The sequence below is a fragment of the Vanellus vanellus genome (genome assembly GCF_965231255.1).
Source record: "Vanellus vanellus genome assembly, contig: HAP1_SCAFFOLD_29, whole genome shotgun sequence".
Taxonomy (NCBI): Eukaryota; Metazoa; Chordata; class Aves; order Charadriiformes; family Charadriidae; genus Vanellus; species Vanellus vanellus.
In genome coordinates this window covers 2,870,513-2,889,464 of record NW_028127296.1, presented here as the reverse complement: position 1 = coordinate 2,889,464, position 18,952 = coordinate 2,870,513, and the positions used below count along the sequence as shown (strand labels likewise).

The 18,952-nt window shown below is 52.2% G+C and overlaps 1 protein-coding gene across 1 annotated transcript; it reads left to right on the top strand.

The window, feature by feature from the left end:
• Positions 1–547: 547 nt before the first annotated feature.
• Positions 548–14,550, top strand: LOC309685384 (electroneutral sodium bicarbonate exchanger 1-like; the record flags this gene model as incomplete). The annotated part of the gene is made up of 24 exons (XM_082501155.1): positions 548–561; positions 621–700; positions 1,412–1,555; positions 1,959–2,094; positions 2,286–2,446; positions 3,397–3,585; positions 3,749–3,837; positions 3,968–4,125; positions 4,499–4,586; positions 5,024–5,170; positions 5,335–5,426; positions 5,920–6,094; positions 6,229–6,362; positions 7,235–7,480; positions 7,583–7,688; positions 8,580–8,741; positions 9,442–9,555; positions 9,909–10,070; positions 10,659–10,910; positions 11,700–11,768; positions 13,033–13,206; positions 13,308–13,442; positions 13,858–13,914; positions 14,473–14,550. The coding sequence occupies 24 exons, from the start codon at positions 548–550 to the stop codon at positions 14,548–14,550; spliced, it is 3,162 nt and encodes a 1,053-aa protein (XP_082357281.1).
• Between the last annotated feature and the right edge of the window lie 4,402 nt (positions 14,551–18,952).

Below are 18,952 nucleotides of genomic sequence, written 5' to 3'. Positions count from 1 at the left end.
TATTTCAGCCAAGGAGGGCATTAGCTGTTAGCCTTTGGCTTTTCTTTTGAGGAGAAAAACGCAGTCTTGCTTGCAGCAAGAGAAGCCCGAGCCTGGTTGGGCTGAAGTCGAAGCTTCACCCTTGCAGGTTCTTGAGGGCCTTTGGAGGTTGGTGGTGGCCATGTCCTGTGGCCAAGTGCCATCTAGTGAGTTCTGCAGGTATCACGTTTGGAGAATGAAACTGGCTGTGATCAAAAGTGTGGAGTTGGGTTCCCCCACCCCACCCCACTCCACCCCCAGTTTGGAAATCCCTTTTTTAATTTTATTGTTTCGAAAGGAACCACAAGAACAAAGCAGGAGGTTTGGTTTTGGTTTGAAACACTCAACTCTCTCCCCTTTTAGTAAATCCTTCCAGACTCACAGTATATACAATACAGGTGACATTACAGGTGGTTTTATTTGGGTATGGGAATAAAAACCTCCAAGTCCGTGTTTTTAGGGCTGTGCCTGGAGGAGGAGACACACGGAGGTGTGATGCTCTTGGGCTCGCGTGGCGCAGGGATGGGTGATGACTGGGAGGACGTAAGGGAGCTCTCCTCACCTGGCCCCAACTTATATCTTCTTCTCCTCACTAAACAGAGACACGACGAGGAGGCGGTGATTGACCAGGGAAGAACGAGCACCGCTGTCACTATTCACTATGAGAAGGAGGAGCTGGAAGGTGAGTCGGGAGAGGTGCCACCAGTCCCACGCGTTTTCCCGTCGCGCAAAGTCCCTGCTGCGTCCCGTGCTCAGCATACGCATCACCTGCAGCAAAACGTGGCGTGCTTCTAAATAAACAAGCACAGTTATTTTCACATTGTTTTAATATTATGGCTTTTAGACAGAGGGGAAAAAGCCCCCGTGGCATCTGCGGTGTGAGCATTGGCCACAGAGCTTGGTAGTTCACAGCTTGTTTTCTCAGAGGCTGCTCTTGGCTTGGAGAGGTCAGGAGAATAATTTGATGGCTGCAGACACAGGGCTGTGATTTTCTTTTTTTTTTGTTCCAGACTTCATTATCACAGGACTGATTGGATCTCCTCTTGTTGCCTTGTGCCATACAAAGATTTTAAAAATAATTACCTTCTGTGGCTGCTTAATGAGCAGGTCTGAGTGTTGTCCAGCCGAAGCTGGAATTTTAGACAAGGGTTGATACTTTCAGGGCACTTTTAGGTGACCCGGAGCCATCGCTTGTTGTTGCTCTGTTGTTGCAAAGTTAGAGTAAAACAGGCTTGGAAAAAGGGAGGGGTCTCTGACATTCGGGGATGCAGTGAAACTAAAATGAAGAGAAGTTGGTGTTTCCTCCTGGGATGGATGCGCTGGTTTAATCGTGGCAGCGGCGTCAACCGTCTCCGCAATATCGAGAGTGATGCAAACACTGCTTTTTTCGCAGGCCACCGCACCCTGTCCGTGGGCGTGCGGATGCCGCTGGTGAGGCAAAGCCACCGGTGCCACCGGCACCACCGACCCCACCACCAGAAGCATCGGAAGAAGGAACGGGAGAAGGACTGTGCCCCGATGGAGCAGGGCTACCACTGTAAGTCCCGCCGCAGCGTTCACGAGCCTTCTCGGGGCTGCGTGGGTGCCGGGGTCCTCTGCAAGCAGGTCCGTGTGGCTGATTTGTGTGGTTTGCTGTTCTTCTGAGGGAAAGTGGCATTATTTGGGAGGCAGTTGAAGGCATAATGGATTGAGGCTGGTCTTCCTTAGAGGGATCCTGCCATTAAAAATGGAAACGTGGGGAAGGAAAGTGGCCCGTCCTTATGCAGAGGTGGAACAGATGCTTCTCCTTCTCCGTGGCTCTGTGCAAGCCCGGCCAGACCCGGGGGAGAGGGGCCAGCCCAATATTTAGGGCTGAACTGGTGCTGATCGATGGCCACTTTGCGTGTGAGCGTGACGGGTCGAATGCAGGTGTGGTAACGGGATTTATCTTCTGCCCCCAGACACCCCATCCCAGCGGGTGCAGTTCATCCTCAGCACCGAGGAGAACGAGCAGCATGTTCCCCACCACTTGTTCACCGAGCTGGATGAGATCTTCCTGAAGGCGGGTGAAGATGCCGAGTGGAAGGAAACGGCAAGGTAAATCCCTGCCGCCGGCTGTGGTGGCAGCTGTGGGCTCTGCCTTCCGCTCTCCGGGACGCGAAGCTTTTGCAGCTGCAGGTGCCGATGCGTGGAGCCTTCTCCTCTTGCCGCCCCGTTGCTGCACCATAGGGGTTGCAGAGCTGAGGCTGTTTTCTTGCAACGGGGCTGATCGTGCCCGATGTCCGCAGGTGGCTGAAGTTTGAGGAGGACGTGGAAGATGGCGGCGAGCGCTGGAGCAAGCCCTACGTGGCCACGCTGTCCTTGCACAGCCTCTTCGAGCTGCGGAGCTGCATCATGAACGGGACAGTGCTGCTGGACGTTTGTGCCAACAGCATCGAAGAGATCGCAGGTACTGAGCGCACTGCGTCCCGCCGGGAACGGCCGAGCTCAATTTGCCGCGGTGCCCTTCACTCCCGTATCAAACCCTGCCCCAATGGCACATCCTTTTCCAGAACCTCCGCTGTGTTTTTAAATCGTGGGTTGCTTTTTGGATGTAGACTGGGTGTACAACAGTCACATCAGCTTTTTCTCCCAGTATGGGAGCCTTTTGAAAGCAATTTGTGGGGTCAGAGAGGCGATTAGAGAATATTCTCCGGCCAGAAAGGAGTGTCAGGGCTTGGCAGGCTGCTCTCAGAAACATGGAGTCTGCCTAAGAGCTGAACCTCCTTAAATAAGCTACTTACTACAAGCTGTTTCCTCCCGTTCTTTGTTTTGTTTTTTTTCCTATTGCCTTAACATCCAGGATTTAAGAGCTTTAAAGGCAGAGTTTATCTGGCAGGTGACCAAGCAGCATATTTCTGTGGGGAAGATAATTGAAGTTAATTGAAAAAGCGGCTTTGGAGAAATTATCTTTGACTGGCAGGTCTCCATTCAGCCCTTGCAAGAGCTGGAGAAGTCGGAGCCGTTCTTAGCACGTTTCTCCCTGTGTTTGGCAAATTGCAGTGGATGGGCAAAGGAAACTCTGGGAAAGTCTGCGCTAGAGATTGCTTATAATTTGTTGAAATGTGTCGAGTCTAGAGAGTCTGTCTAGAAACGCCAGATCAGGAAAAAAAATGGCATTATCTAGGATGGGGAATAATTATCTGAGCGGAGTGATGAATAAGCACTTTGATGATGGCTTTTAGCAAAAGAGAATTCTTCCTTTCGCTGCAAAGGCTGAACTGCATTAAAACGTCTTGCTAAGCAAGGCTGAGCCCGCGTTAGGGTATCCTGCGTGGCGCAGCCTTCGCCGGGGGCTTGAGGGGTCGGGGCTTGGGGACTTTCTGCTCTGACGGCTTCGTTTCCCGTTGCCATCTCCAGATATGATCCTGGGCCAGCAAGAGCAGTCCGCAGAGTTTGATGAGCGCATGCGGGCAAAAGTTCGAGAAGTGCTTTTGAAGAAGCATCACCATCAGAACGAGAAGAAAAGAAACAACCTTCTCTCCATCGTCTGCTCATTTGCTGACACGAGCAAGAAGCAGTTAGATGTGCATCCCCTCGACAAGCCAGGTGAGGGTTCCTGCAGGGTTTGGTACCCGGTGAGGGTTTCTGCCAGGCTTTGGCACCAGGTGAAGGTTTCTGCAGGGCTTTGGCCCCATTAGACTTCTCCCGGCAAAGGAGAAGTGTCCCGATTGCTCCTTGCTTTTCTTTCTGAGTGTCTTTCTCCTCCCAGCCCACTCACTCACTCCTCATCCATCTCCCACCACTGCAGAAGCTAAAAATGGGGTGAACCGTGACACCAATGCAGTGAATCTAAGCAAGGTGAGACACTCGTAGCTTTCTTACGCTTTTAGGCCAGATTTGCTCTTGCAAACTTGGCTGCAGAGTGTTCTGCAGAGTGCTGTGGGCTTTGCTTTTGGGGTAATGGCTGAAAATCCCTTGTCGTGCCCAGGCGGAGCTGCGCTTCATGAAGAAAATTCCCACCGGGGCTGAAGCGTGCAACGTGCTTGTAGGAGAGCTGGATTTCCTTCGCCAGCCCATCGTGGCATTTGTCCGCCTGACCCCAGCTGTCCTCCTCTCGGGCATGACGGAAGTTCCCATCCCAATGAGGTCTGAATGAGAAGCGCAAAGTTTTTATTTAAAAAAAAAACACCACAACAAAACACCAAATTCATGCATCAGTTGGGCGTCCCAGGGGAACACGGCCAGTGGGAGCAAGCAGGTTTCTCCCACCCACATCTCTGTGCTTTCATTTCTCCCTTCCCTGCTGGAGCTTTTAAACCCATTGGCCAATTTTAATGAAAGTTTGCCCAAAACTCAAATTTGCGTTTGGTTTTGATGCGTTTCAAATTCATCACCTGAGTCAGTGAGCCTACACGTCCCCCCTGGAGCCACGCTCTGGGGTGGGAGCTCCCAGGGATTTCCTTGGGCGCCCTTTGAGTGAGGCCATGTTCTTCTCTCTCATTTTGGTTTTCTTGCCTAGGTTCCTGTTTGTTTTGCTTGGACCAGGAGGAAAAGCCCATCAGTACCACGAGATCGGCAGGTCCATGGCTACTATCATGACGGATGAGGTGTGACGAGATAAGAGATATCTCCGGGTCATTTTTTTGGGGCTTTCTTCACCTCTTCCTGTCTCTGTAGTAGTGAGGAAGAGGGTTTGTTGTCCCTGTTAGCTGCCTGCAGGAGGCTAAAATCCCACCTGGGCTGCAGCCCGCGCCTCATCCTTCTCCCCAGGGTCCCCAGCACGCTGTCCCCAGTGGTGGCATTGCCAGGGCCAGTGAAACTTCTCCTCTTGAAGCAGAAGGCTGTGGTGTGCCATGGGGGACGGGAGCCTGGTGGAGATGGTTACAAATACTGTGATGCACAGATTTTTCCTTTGGGGGAATATTTCCTGCCACTTCCAACAGGCGATTTGGGGGAAATGACCTTGCATTTAGCCAAGAGCTTATTGCACTGGTTAGGACATCCGAGATGGGTCATGCTCTCACCAGGTTGTCTCCTACGGCAGGTTTTCCACGATGTTGCCTATAAAGCCAAGAACTGGGCTGACCTGGTGGCTGGCATCGATGAGTTTCTGGATCAGGTCATGGTTTTGCCACCAGGAGAGTGGGATCCCTCCATCCGAATTGAGCCCCCGAAAAACGTCCCTTCGCAGGTGGGTGCTGCGGCAGAAGGAGGCACGAGGGGGATGGGCAGGAGGGCAGCACGGCTGGGGGTGCTGCTCAGGGGCCCAAATTCACAGGTCACGTACCCAGCCCAAAAAGCAAAACAAGCCAGTGGCTGCAAAGACATATCTTTATCTTATTTCCATTTTAACAGGAAAAAAGGAAGGTGCCAGAAGCTCTCGATGACAGCGCTTCTCACAGCAAGCCGGAGAAGCACAGCGGTCCTGAACTGGAGCGGACAGGAAGGTGTGAACTGAAATAGTTTGGTGGGGTGTTTTTCTGTTTGCCCCTAAAATCTGAGTGCGCACCTCCCTTCTAGCAGAGTTTTGGGGTGAACTGGGTCAGTGAAGGGGCTCCAGGTTCCCAGCTTGGTCCCCTGGGCTGGGTGGGTGGGAGATTTGGGCAGCTGGGCTCAGCTGCAGTGTGGTTGCACAGAGGTTTTCTTGCTTTGGGGTGGAAGCAGATGTGTAAGTACCTCCAGGTAGAGCTCTGCTGCTTCTCAAAGTGAGGGACTGTTGCAATAAGAGGGGACGGGCTCTCAGGTTTGGTCTCCTTTTGTTTTTGTTGGAGGGGTTTTTTGTATGCCTCAGTTTCTACTGGGGCTAAAATGGGAGAAGGAGACTTCTTTTTAGCAACGGAAGTTACTCTGTGCTTGCGATTGTCCTTCCTCAGCCAAGAAAATTTAACGCTGTCTTCCACGAAAATATTGTTTTGTTTTTTTTTTTTTTCCTTCCTCCAGGCTCTTTGGCGGTTTGATCCGGGATGTGAAGCGAAAAGCCCCCTGGTTCTGGAGTGACTTTCGGGATGGTCTGAGCCTGCAGTGTCTGGCGTCCTTCCTGTTCCTCTACTGTGCCTGCATGTCCCCCATCATCACCTTCGGGGGACTGCTGGGGGAGGCGACCAACGGCCACATAGTGAGCACCTCTCTCTGTTGGGTGGCACGGGGGAGGACAACACTCCTGCAAAAGTCCTTGCTGCAGTGAATTTGCACTTGTTTTTTTCCCCCTAATGATTTAATTACTCGCTGCTGCCTCTCTTCCCCGGACAGAGTGCCATGGAGTCGCTGCTGGGCGCATCCATGACCGGCGTGGTGTATTCCCTCTTTGCTGGCCAACCTCTCACCATCCTCGGCAGCACCGGCCCCGTCCTCGTGTTCGAGAAGATCCTCTACAAATTCTGCAAGTAAGGCTGGCTGCTGCGGCCAGGTGCTGCGAGCACCTTCGGAAGAAGGCAGGGATGGAGAAAGGATGTTTTTCTTAGTGGTAGTTGGTAGATTGAAGTTGTCTTCTGTGTCACAGACATCACGCGCTGCTGCTTTAGTATGTGACGGTGCAGGAGCCCTCAATCTCCGAAGGATGGATGGGTGGTTCGGGTTTTTTAGGGTTAAAGTGAAAGAGCAGGAGGAGGAGAAACCACAAGGATGTGGATGCCCGAGATGGGCTGCACAGGGAAGATGAGACAAATGACTCTGGTTTGGGAATGAGGGAAGATTTGCTTTCCTCTCAGTACAAACTCGGGCACTTTTTTGTATGATTTTTGCTGGAAGTGGAAATACATTTTACCCACATATCCAAAGAGTTTTCTGGTCAAATGTTTTGATGATTTTTGAGAAAGGAGCTTTTCAGGCGAAATGGATATTTTCCATGACAGTCTTTTTGTTGTGGCAACTGTGATGGGAGATTAACCCCCTTATTGCAATTAAATTTATTATGAAGCCCCAACTTGCTGGCAGCAGGTAACTGGGTGCAAACCCAGCCGGTTTCGCTGTTAGGGCAATGGGTTGATGTGGGAGAACACCACCTTCCACAACAGGGACCTGACCTCAATTAGCCTCCGAGGCATTAACACAAGGTCATTGTTAAATAAGGATTAATTAGCCTCTCCTCCTGCGGGCCCACACCCTGTGCCGCAGCCCCAAGGCTGTCTGTCGAAACTGCATTTACCATCCGCAGCCTTGACACGCTCCTGAATTGCTGCCGACTTTCCCCGAAGGAAGGCACGGCTCGGAGCCTCTTGCTGCCCTCTCCACCCTGCGTTTTCTTTTGCTTTCCCAGGGACTACGCGCTCTCTTATCTCTCTCTCCGGGCATGCATTGGTCTGTGGACCGCCTTCTTCTGCACGGTGCTGGTGGCCACTGACGCTAGCTCTTTGGTGTGCTACATCACCCGCTTCACCGAAGAAGCCTTCGCCTCCCTCATCTGCATCATCTTCATCTATGAGGCTCTGGAGAAGCTGAGTCACCTGCGAGAGACCTACCCTGTGCACACGCACAGCAAGCTGGACTTCCTCACCATCTCCTAGTGGGTTTCTTCCTCCTAAAGTGCCGCTGCCCCTTGGCAGGAGCTCAGGGCTGCACCTCCATCGCCTTCCCCTCACCCCTGTCTTGGCTTCTCTCCTCCCAGCTGTAAGTGTGAGGCACCGACCCATCCCAGCAACGAAACCCTGCAGTTCTGGGAGAGCAACAAGATCAATGTGTCTGGCATCACCTGGGAGAACCTCACGGTGACTGTAAGTGCCCCGAGTCACTGCTTCCTCATGCCGCGGCCGCGGGGTCCAGGGGCACTGGCCTGGTGCAAAGCTCAGAGCCCTTCAGGTGATGGTGGGCTTCAACTTGTGCCAGTGCTGCTCTGAAAAGTCATTACTTCAGTGTGTTTAACCTCCTTGGGCCTGGGAAGGAGAGTCCACCTCTCCACCTCATCCCCGACATGGTGGGCAATAACTGTTATCCTCAGGACAGTGGTTCTGTCTGGGAGCAAGGTTCAGTGGGTGCTTTGGTTATTGGAGAAGTTGGAGGACTTAAGTTCATGCTTGAAGGCTGTAATTAGCTTCCTTAATTGGTTCCTAGTAACTCCAGGCCTTGCTTTCTTACTCAGCGCTGTCTGAAGGTACGTGCATAAACTTGCATGTCTGAGCAGCCCCTTGGGCCGTTGTTGCTGGAAGCAGAGCTCAGGCACAGGGTGGGACGCTCTTTTGGACATCTTCACCCCCCTTGGCCGTGTCCTGTGAGCCCGCCCCTGGGAAGGGACAATTTGTCTCTTCTCCTTTCCTGTCACTGTTGTCTTAGCCCTCCTTCCCCGTTCCCTCTTTCACTCTCCCCAAGAGTTCCCAGTGTTTCCTTCCCCTCTGGTGTCTTCTTCAGCCACGGTTACCTGCTGTTCAAGCAGAGGATGTGCCATAGGTCTGTGGTACAGTGTCCCATCACATCTCCTCTCTCCGCTGTCTGTGTAGTTCCATGTGTCACTTATTCAGCTGCTGTTGATCGTTAAATATAAATCTCCGCTAGCTGCAGCAGTCCCGAGGTCACAGATCTTGGAGCAAGATCCTCCAAACCCCCTAGTTATCCGAGGTTTCCTTGACGCATGTGCACTACCTTTGTGTCCTGATGCTCTGTTTCCCCAGGAATGTCGGTATTTGCATGGAGAGTTTCGTGGACCTGCCTGTGGACACGATGGCCCCTACACGCCCGATGTCCTCTTCTGGTGCTGCATCCTCTTCTTCTCCACCTTTGTCCTGTCGGGCTTATTGAAGAAGTTTAAAACCAGCCGCTACTTCCCGACCAGAGTAGGTAGAAGACGGTGGCCAGCAGCAGTCTCCACACTCATTTCCCAAAATGGCTTTCCCGGAGCACTAAGCAGTGTTTGCCACCGCTTGGTCAAACTGGGAAATATTGGACCTTGAAGGCCAAACTTGGATGTCTCTCACTCATTTCCAGGAGTGCAAAATGATCGTAGTGTTTCCCACCTGCCTCGTGACCTGCCCCGGAGCGGTTTTTTGCCCAGGCAGTGGGAAATCGGTCTTCCAAAGTTGGTTGTTTGTTGTATTTTCATTTGTGGTTTTTTTCACCTTGTGTGCCCAAGGGGAAAGTTGATTCAAATGAGGAACTGCCATAGAAAAAGACACAAAAGACACTGTTTCTTCCTTTTGAGGAGCAAATGATGCCTCAGTGCCTTATTCCCATTGTAGCTGTGAGTGCAGCTGTAGTGGCAGACGTCTGTTTCGTTATTTTTTAATATTTATTGGCTTTTTTTTAAAGTTTGAATTTAAACCACCCTTTTCCACCTAATTAAACTTTTTTTATTGCCTGACCAGATCTTGCAGGTACAAACACAGCAACACTATCCAAACGAGGGATTTGGCTGCATCTTCTCAGAGTGGTGGGAATTTGTTAACCAGCCTTAATGCTGTTGATGTCTTTAACTTTTCCATCTCATGGTATGGCCCCGTTTGTGCTGTCCCTTTCAGCTCTGCTTTCTTGCCCCAGGTACGGTCCACAGTCAGTGACTTTGGTGTCTTCCTCACCATCGTCATCATGGTCCTCATTGACTTCCTGGTTGGGATCCCATCGCCGAAGCTCCACGTCCCCCACATGTTCAAGGTAATGGGGTGTTTTGGTGTGGAGCCACTTTCGGCCCTTGGGGATGCCACAGGGTGATGCTGGGACAGGACAGGGCTGAGTCTGGGGATGCTGGTGGTGTTATCATCTCCTCTTCCACCTCCGAATGCATCGTTTCCTTCTGGAAAGAAGACGCCAGCCCCAAAACTTGATACCTACAGAAGTATCTATAGGTGCTTGCGACGAGGACGCTGGCACTGCTGAACCCCGTAGGAGAGGGTGACATGAAGGCAGGGCCAGGAGATGAGGTGGCACAGCGATGGAGAGGAAAATCAAAGCCAGTGAAGTGGCTGGGCTGGGAGTTGATCCTGATGTGTGTTTTGGCTTTGTTGCAGCCTACCAGAGACGACCGCGGGTGGTTGGTCAACCCCATAGGGCCCAACCCTTGGTGGACGGTGTTGGCCGCGCCCATCCCAGCTCTGCTCTGCACCATCTTGATATTCATGGACCAGCAGATCACGTCTGTCATTGTCAACAGGAAGGAGCACAAGCTGAAGGTAAGGGGCTGCAAGAGCTGACCCCATCCCCACCCCACTCTGGGCTGCAGGTGTGGGGAGAAGCTCCTATGCCAAGTGCTTTGTGAAGGCGTTGGTTTGGGACAATGTCAGGCTGTGTGGCAGGATGCTCTGCTGGATTAGTGATGTCACAGGGAGCAAACGAGGGGAGTTCAGATGAGCAATCTTTTGGAGGAGCTAATTAATTTTCGAGCACTATAGAAGCGTGGTTTTGTTTCAAAACGCCAGCAGGAGCTGGGGGAACGAACTGTTTTGACACACTGCCAGGGATAACTCAGGGTCACATCTTGCTTGCAAGCAGTAGAAATTTCTTTATGAATGAAAATAGTCTTTTTGTTTGTTTGAGAAGTAGCTATTGCACAAACCTCCCAAATCCACTTGGTCTGAACCCCTGCCAGATTTTCACGAAAGGTGCTTGCGCAAAGACCATATCCATCCTTATTTTTGCCAATTCTTCTCTTAAATTTTCAAGAGGGTGACTTGCGCCCAAGTAGGGTTTGAGTCTGAGTCGCGACGTTGTCCTCGCTCTTGTGCTGTGGGATGCTCTGTTCCTTGTTTTGCTGCCCACAGAAAGGATGCGGGTACCACCTGGACCTTTTCATGGTGGCCGTGATGCTCGGGGTGTGCTCCGTGATGGGGCTGCCCTGGTTTGTGGCTGCAACTGTCCTGTCCATCACCCACGTCAATAGCCTCAAAGTGGAGTCTGGCTGCTCAGCTCCAGGAGAACAACCCAAGTTTCTGGGGATACGAGAGCAGAGAGTCACCGGCTTGATGATCTTTGTGCTCATGGGCTGCTCTGTCTTCTTCACTTCGGTGTTAAAGGTAAGAGGAAAATGCAAAACGCCCAACAAGCGTGAGCTTTTTGGAGGTTTGACAAAAACCATCCCCTCCCTCCAGGCCTGAGTAGGTGTGGAGCAGAGGAGGAGGCGATCCCAAACCTTGAGGCTTGGCCCACGGTGGGAACCAGCCTCAGTTACGCTTTCCAGCCCTTCACACCCCAGTTTGGTGTCCTCGAGGCAAGCGAGCAGGACAACTGCTTTAATTCCCAGGTGTCTCTCAGGCCCACCTGTGTTTATGGGTTACGACGAAGTGGATTCAGACCAGTACACTGCTCTCTTTCAAGCAGGCAGCACCTTATGGGATGCAATTTGCTCCCCCAAATGCCTCCCAACAGCCGTTCCCAGTAGCTAAACACACCAAAATCATCCCCGTGGGCTTCCTTGTGTGTTCCTCCCACAAAGTCACCGCAGCTCTAGGCTAAAAGGAGGCACTTCGCTTTTGCATGTTGCCACAAAAATGTGTAGAAATGTTCTTCAGCCGTCACAGAACGTGGCGTACAGTTTCATGGGTGAAATGACCTATTTTCCTCCAACCTTTCAGGAAAACAGGATTATTCTAATGAAACGTAACTAAATGCTCAGCCTAAAGCAGAGCATTCACTCACTCACTCACACACACAAAACCTCTACGTGTTGAGAGCTGAAACATCTCTAACCCTGTGGAAACTGGAAAGCTTTAGGCAATTTTAGGCAGTGCCTCTAGAAGAGAGCAGTAATACTGGAAATGCAATTAAAAAAATAAATTATTGCATTCTTTTTTTTAATTTCCCAGTTTATACCCATGCCTGTGCTTTACGGTGTCTTTCTCTACATGGGCGTGTCGTCGCTCAGAGGGATTCAGGTACGGACTCTTACAGCGTGCAGCTCCCTGCTGTGTCATCTCCAGAGACGCAGGAAAAAAGCAGTGGTGTGGGAGAAAACCTCCCCAAAAGCAGGCAGTGAAAGTATTTTGTATAAGGAAAAGATTGGTGGGGGCACAGGAGGTACGTAGGGCGGGAGGACCAGGCAAGTTCAGCGCGCTCTGCGTCACGGTTTCGGACAGGGCAGTGTTTGGTGTGGTGAAAATGGGGGAATTCAGTGCAAAGCGAAGGCGATTTCTACTGCCGGTGGGAATCCTCACTGGGGGATTGAGTGGGCTGAGAAATGCCAAATAACAAACAGAAGAATAGAATATATTAAAAATATATTTTTATAGAAGAACAGGGAGGGGGGGTGAGATGGTATGAGGAGGACCTGGGGGTACGGACTGATGAGAAGCTCACCGTGAGCCGGCAATGCGCGATCGCAGCCCAGAAGGCCGACCGCATCCTGGGCTGCATCAGCAGTGTGGCCGGCAGGGCGAGGGGGGGATTGTGCCCTCTGCTGTGCTCTGCTCTGGGGAGACCCCCTGCAGTGCTGCCTCCAGCTCGGGGGCTGCAGCACAGGAGAGCCATGGACCTGGTGGAGCGGGGCCAGAGGAGGCCCCGGAGCTGCTGGGAGGGCTGGAGCCCCTCTGATGGGAGGACAGGCTGGGAGAGTTGGGGGCGTTCAGCCTGGAGAAGAGAAGTCTCTGGGGAGTCCAGTGCCTAAAGGGGCTCCAGGAGAGTTGGGGAGCGACTCTGGATGAGGGAGGGGAGCAAGGGGACGAGGGGGGATGGTTTGACACTGACAGAGGGCAGATTGAGATGAGATATCAGGGAGAAATTTTTCCCTGTGAGGGTGGTGAGGCACCAGTGCAGGTTGCCCTGAGAATCTGTGGCTGCCCCATCCCTGGAGGTGTTCAAGGCCAGGTTGGACGGGGCTTGGAGCAACCTGGGCTGGTGGGAGGTGTCCCTGCCCAGGGCAGGGGGTGGGACTGGATGATCTTCGAGGTCCCTTCCAACCTAAACCCTTCTGTGATTCTATAATAGAAGAATGTGGAATAATTGCAATTTGGTGGGCAGCTCTCATGGACACACTGGTTTATAGATGGAGCAAAGGGAAAACGGGTGCTGCTCCCGGGAGGAACAAAGTGGGATCCAGGATTTCTCACTGCACGCGAGATCCTGAAAACTCCTTCCACGTCCCAACAGGGCCGGAAACTTTCCGCAGCCCCAAGGGGTAACTTTTCCACTTTTATTTTGCAGTTCTTCGATCGCTTGAAGCTCTTTTGGATGCCGGCAAAACACCAGCCGGATTTCATCTACCTGCGGCACGTTCCCTTGCGGAAGGTGCATTTCTTCACCTTGATCCAGCTCATCTGCCTCGTCCTGCTCTGGGCCATCAAGGTGTCCCGTGCTGCCATCATCTTTCCCATGATGGTAAGAGCCGGTGCCGCTCGGCAGTGGGACGTTTGCAGCGTCGGAGTGAAATGTAGCATCATCTCACACCTCAACCCCCTCTTCCTTCTTATTTTGTGAAGGTTTTGGCTCTCGTGTTTGTCCGGAAAGTGATGGACTTCTGCTTCTCAAAGCGGGAGCTCAGCTTTTTGGATGACCTTATGCCAGAAAGCAGGAAGAAGTTGGCCAATGCCAAAAATGAAGCCAAAGAAGAAGAGGTGATGCTTGCTGGGTGCTCGGGGCTGGATGTCTCCCTCGGGCTCTGAGATTGCCTCTTTCTGTCACAGCTTCTCTTGAAATGTTGGGGGAAGATCCGAACTCAATAGAAATAGATCCTGACAGCCTGGATCCCGCATCATAACCTTGTTTTTAAATTAGCAGTGAGCTTAACACTTGAATAGCGGTATAATTTTTAAAGGTGCCATTTATAATAAACATTATAATTATGATGGAAAGATTTGCTCATAAGGGTGGTTTTAACCCCCCCCAAAATGTTTGGAGTGAAAGGTCCTTCCCCGGCTGCGCTAACAGAAGGTCAGAAGGAGAGGGCAGCACCTGGGTTTTGCTGGGTGTTTAGTTTATCTCCACTTCGATCATAGACAGACAACTTTGATTTGTCCCTTTTTATGTCAGGAGTCCCAGGAGATGATGGAAGCTGCTGCTGCAAACTCCGTTCGGCTGCAGCTGGGCAAGACCAGCAGCGCGGATATCCCAAAGCCAAGCAGCGACAGGTAAAGCCCCACCAAGCAGCAGGACCCCCGGCAAGATTAGCCTGAAGGGGGTTGGCAGAATTTTCTCCATGTTTCTTTGCTGAGCATCCCAGCGCCATGCACTCAGCTTGGCGGGAAGAGCAAATTTATGGGCAGGGCGGGTGGCAGAGCGCTGGCACAGCTGCCCAGAGAGGTGGGGGAGTCTCCCACTCGGGAGCCATTCCAAACCCGCCTGGAGGTGTCCTGTGCCACTGCTGTAGGTGCCCCTGCTCTGGCGGGGGTGGAACTGGGTGAGCTCCAGAGGGCCCTTCCAGCCCTGACCAGTCTGGGATTCTGTGCAGAGCCTTTGCACAGAGCTGTAGCTCTGCGGCTCTCCGGCTCGCCTTCCAAACCTCCTCCTCCCGCCCAACCCGCTGTGCTTATGCGCAGCTTTGGTTCTCCTCCCCCCCGTTCCTCTTGCTGGTGCTGATGCACTGGGTGGCGTCAGTTCCCACAGTCACGGATTGCCGTCTCAAATATTTATTGCAGGACTGATCCTTCGGAGATTAATATCTCGGATGAGATATCAAAAACACCCGTGTGGAAGGCTCTCACTATGAGCACGGAAACAGTCTGAATCTGGGGAGAAAAGAGGTAAAGGATCGCGTGGGAACGTGGCCGTGCTCCTTTGCAAGCTGTGGCACGTGCCTACGGCTTTTTTTTTTTTGCCGGCAATGCCGAGCAAGCGGCGAGGGCTGCGGCACACGAACCAGCTCCTCTCTGCCGGCACGGTCCCACGAGCGGGGCAGCAGCCCCACTGATGACGCTCTCCCTCCTTTTCTCTCTCCTCCATCCCCCCAACTCCAGTTTTCATGTTTAGGAATCTTGACTTTGAAGGAGAGGCGTGAGAACGTGACTCGGGGATGTACCCATGCAGACATGGGCAGAAACCGCTTTTATTTTTTTTTCCAGTTGGCGGATTCCCCTTTAAGCCACGGCGATGGTTTCAGCTGTCCTTGGTGTGCTTCAGGCATTCCCTCTCTCCAGAGCAGCAAACTGAGGTGCACATGACAGTCAGTGGGAGTTCGGTGGTGTTCCGCCTCCGTGTGTTCGTGTGTGGGTTGTTGCCGCTTTGTAGCGGTAGAGGGACTGCTGCCGCTTCATCGTTCAGTGCTATTTTTTTAATATCTCACTCCTTTTCTATTTATCTTTCTTTTGTTCCCCCAAAATAAACTCTGAATGTTTCTGTTGTATGTGACGCATTCTCCACTTTCTTCTTCATCGCGACCAGGTTCTCGGGTCTGGTTTGGGGTCCTGCCTTCAGTTCGCCCTTCTGTCTCTCCCTGGCAGGAGAGGGATGCCCTCCGTGGCGGGGCAGCGCGGAGCGCCCGAGCGGTTGGGCCGAGGCGAAGGAAAAGCATTTGCTCCCTGCGCTCCAGTTTTACATTGGAGTTTTGGGGGAATTTTTGTTTGTTTGTTTGTTTTTATGATAATTATTTTTCTTGTTTCGGCTCTGCCGTCAGCCTGGAAGCTGCAAAAGGCAGAAATGGCGCCTTCTCCTCCCCCGGCTGTTAAATTAATATAAGGCAGCGCTTCAGATCAAACCCCTCCAATCCGCCGGGTGGTGGCGGGAGCGGCCAGGCGAGACCTGGGGCTCTGTGTCCCCGGGCAGCCCCTCCGCTGTCCCTCCGCTTTCCTTCCTTTTCCCTCCCTGGCTCTCTCGCTGTGGTGTTTTTTCCTCCTCCCCTCTCCTCGCAAAACCGCGTCTCTCTCGCAGGGTGGGATGAGCCCGGAGGCAAGTGGGAAGGTGCCTTTTCCTCCTCCTTTTTCCTGCCCCTTTGCAGGAAGAAGCTGTTGAGCAGAGATGGTTCTCGTGCTCTCTTCCCATCTCGGGGGGGTCGTTGGGCTGCGGCGTGGGGCCGTGGAGCCCGGGAGGAGAGAACAACCCCGAAGAAAAGGTCCCCTTGCCGCCCTCCACCAGCAGCGGTGGGATGGGTGCAGGGACCCTCCTGCCATCGGCTTATCCCATCCCCTGCGGGAGCCTTTTTCTGCAGCAAACCGACCCAAAACGACAACGGCACGTTGGTGCTTCTTGCTAAATGGGGAGGGGGGAGAAAAACAAATCATCTATCAGTTTGCTCTGTAAGGATGGAAGCGGCGCATCCCCAAACAGGGCCAAAATCAGGCGGCTTTTACGGGATGGGGTTTTGCAAAGCTGCTGGTGCCAGTGCCCCATGGTGACGGTCGGAGGGGGAAGAAACTGGTTGAGCCCTTAAAAAGAGGAAAAGAAAAAGGCTCGGAGGAAGGGAAAGGTGCAGCGCCGGGTTTCCTTGCTGCTGTTCCTCCAGGATGCCCATGCGTGTCCCCTCCACGCTGCCCTCCGGGCAGGACCGTGCTCGCTGCTCCGGCTCTGTCTCCCCGGAGGGGAAAGGTCCCGGCGCAGGAGAGTCCCCGTCTCTCCCTCCTTCCCAAAAGAAACTTTAATTTAATCGTTACGCTGGTGACCCACAGTGGCTGTGGGACTGGGGGCTGTGGTACCAGCCCTATTGCTGCCCTGCCCTTAAAATGGAATTATATACACTTCTAATATAGGACAATTTGGGTTTTTTTTTCCATTTTGTTTTCCTCCCTGTAAAAGGAGGGAGTGGGGCTGAGCTTCACTCCCTCCTGGCCGGGACCAGGGCCAGAGCCTGGGATTGTTTTCGGCACGTGCCGGGCATCACTCCAGCAGAGACAGAAAGGAAGAAAATCACCCTGGAGGGAAAACGCGGCCGGTTTTGGGGCAGAGCGGGCTGAGTCCGGCTCTGCATCTCCCCCCTCCCCGGGGGCCACAAAACCTTGGCGGCTGCCTCCAAAATTCCTTACTTAAAAAGCAAAGCAGATTTCCCCGGCGTGGCCCTCTTCTGCATTCGAAGCTCGGGGGTTTTTGCTGCTTACAGGGTGAGATTTTTTATTTATTTATATATTTATGTATTTATTTTTAATTAAATGAAAGCTGAGGTCTTGGTTAACAACATGACTCTGAGCAACCTAAAAGGCGGCTGTAACCCCCCGGGCTGACTGTGGGACACAGTGCTGCGCCTGTCCCCCCCCTTCATACCCCGTAATCCTGTGGCTGGCTCCATATTTTGTATTTTGGGAGGATTTAATATTTCCCTGTGCAGAGGAGAATTATACGGGGAGGAGTCGGGAGGAAAAATCCCCCTCAAAGCTGCTGCTGGAGTCGCTTTAGGAACCAAAAGAGATATCCCTGCAGTGACCCGCAATGCTTTAGTTGGCAGCAAAGCCCCTTCCCAGCGAGGCGGGACGGGGGCTGCTGTGCGCTTCGGTGCCTTCAAACAGCTCCTCACATCCCCCGGGGGCCCCTGGAAAGAAGTTTCCTAAAATGATACGCATAAAAGAGATCCTTAAGCGGGGTGTGTGTGTATGTAATGTAAAAAGGTAATAAAAAAGGGTGGGTTTTTTTTAATTATTTTAATTCCCCCCCCCCCTCCCCCCAGTGTGCTACATGTAGAAATACAGCAATTATTTTTGTTGCGCAGATGCTGAAATATATTTATTTTATTGTAAGAGATGACCTAGTTTGGAAACACTCCGTGTTGTAAATAAAACTGGAGGTGGGGGTGGGGGAATCTCCCAAGCGAATCTGTGTTAGTTATCACTTTGAATCTTTGTGTGGTTTTGTGTTTGGTTTTAGTTTTTTTGTTTCATTGGGTTTTTTTAATTTATTTTGGGTTCATTCTGTGGAACACAAATGACACAAATCCCTGTCGCCGTCGCGTGGGTCCCGTCGGTGGAGCGTCACTGTGGACTGAGGGGTTCCCCCCGCCGGAGCCGGGACTGTCGGCCCTTTTTCTCTTGTTGCCCATTGAACGTAATGGGAAAAAGAATGGAATAAACCTCTCGTTTGTCTCACTGCGCCGCTGCCGTGTCTTTGGGAGGGCGGGGAGGAGGCGGAGGGGGCTGTGGAGCTTTTTTTGGGGGGGGGGGGGGCTGGAGGGGATGGGGGAGTGGGCAGCACTGATTTTTGGGAGGAAGCCCATTTGCCTGGGGCTGGGGGTGGGGAACCAGCTGACTGGGGAAAGGGCTGAAATTAGTGGGTCTGGGGTTTGAAAAATTTAATGACTTAACTATGTTTTGGTTTTTAAATTTTGTTTGGTTTTTTTTTTAATTTGGGGGTTTAAATTTTGTTGTTTACTTTAATTTGGGTTTTTAAATGTTTTTTTTTATATATAATTTTGGTTGTTTCTCTGTGCAAGTAATTGCAATGAGCTCTGTGCTGCAGGAGGGAGGGGACAGCAGTGTCACACGTGTCCCCTCTGCCAGACCGTGGGGTGCTCAGGGAGCTCAGAAAGGGGACTGGGGGGAGGGAGGGGCCGGCGCACAACAGAAATTGAGCATTTCTTCCTACATTCTTGGGGGTATATTTTTGCCCATTTGCAATAGTTAATTAGCATTACATAAAATCCAAAGAGATTCTAGTTATCTTTCATATAGTATTTTTTTTATTCATTTCTTTCAAACCCCCCTCTGGCACAGGTCTGTGGGGTCAGGCAGGCGCATCCCCAGTGCACCTAAAACTTGAGGAACTGAGTGAAAAAAGAGGGCACCTGAGCCAAGCCAGGGGTCAGAGCCTGGAAATCCCAGGGGACCAGTGGCGTGCGGGATCCCCATGCGATGCTCGGAGGCGTTGGAGACGTCAGAAACCGGCAGCCGGATTTAGGGAAGGTTTTATTATGATTTAGGGAAAAGCTGCAGGATCCGCGGTGCTGTGGGAGCAGTTACAGAGAAAACTGAGCCGGAGAAATCGTGGTTTGAAGGGGCGGTCGAGCCGCGGGGGCACTTACCTTCTGCAAAGACAGCCGTTCCCCTAAAAGCAAGATCCTCTTTTCCTCCTTCGAGCTGGTTGTGGCTGAACTCTTCTCCTCACCGGTGCCTTTAAGCTGGTTAGCAGGATGCTAAAAGCTGACGGGTCGGTCACCGCTACTCCTGGTTTTAGTCGGATGGGTCGTTATGAATCATTACAGCGTTTTTTAAGT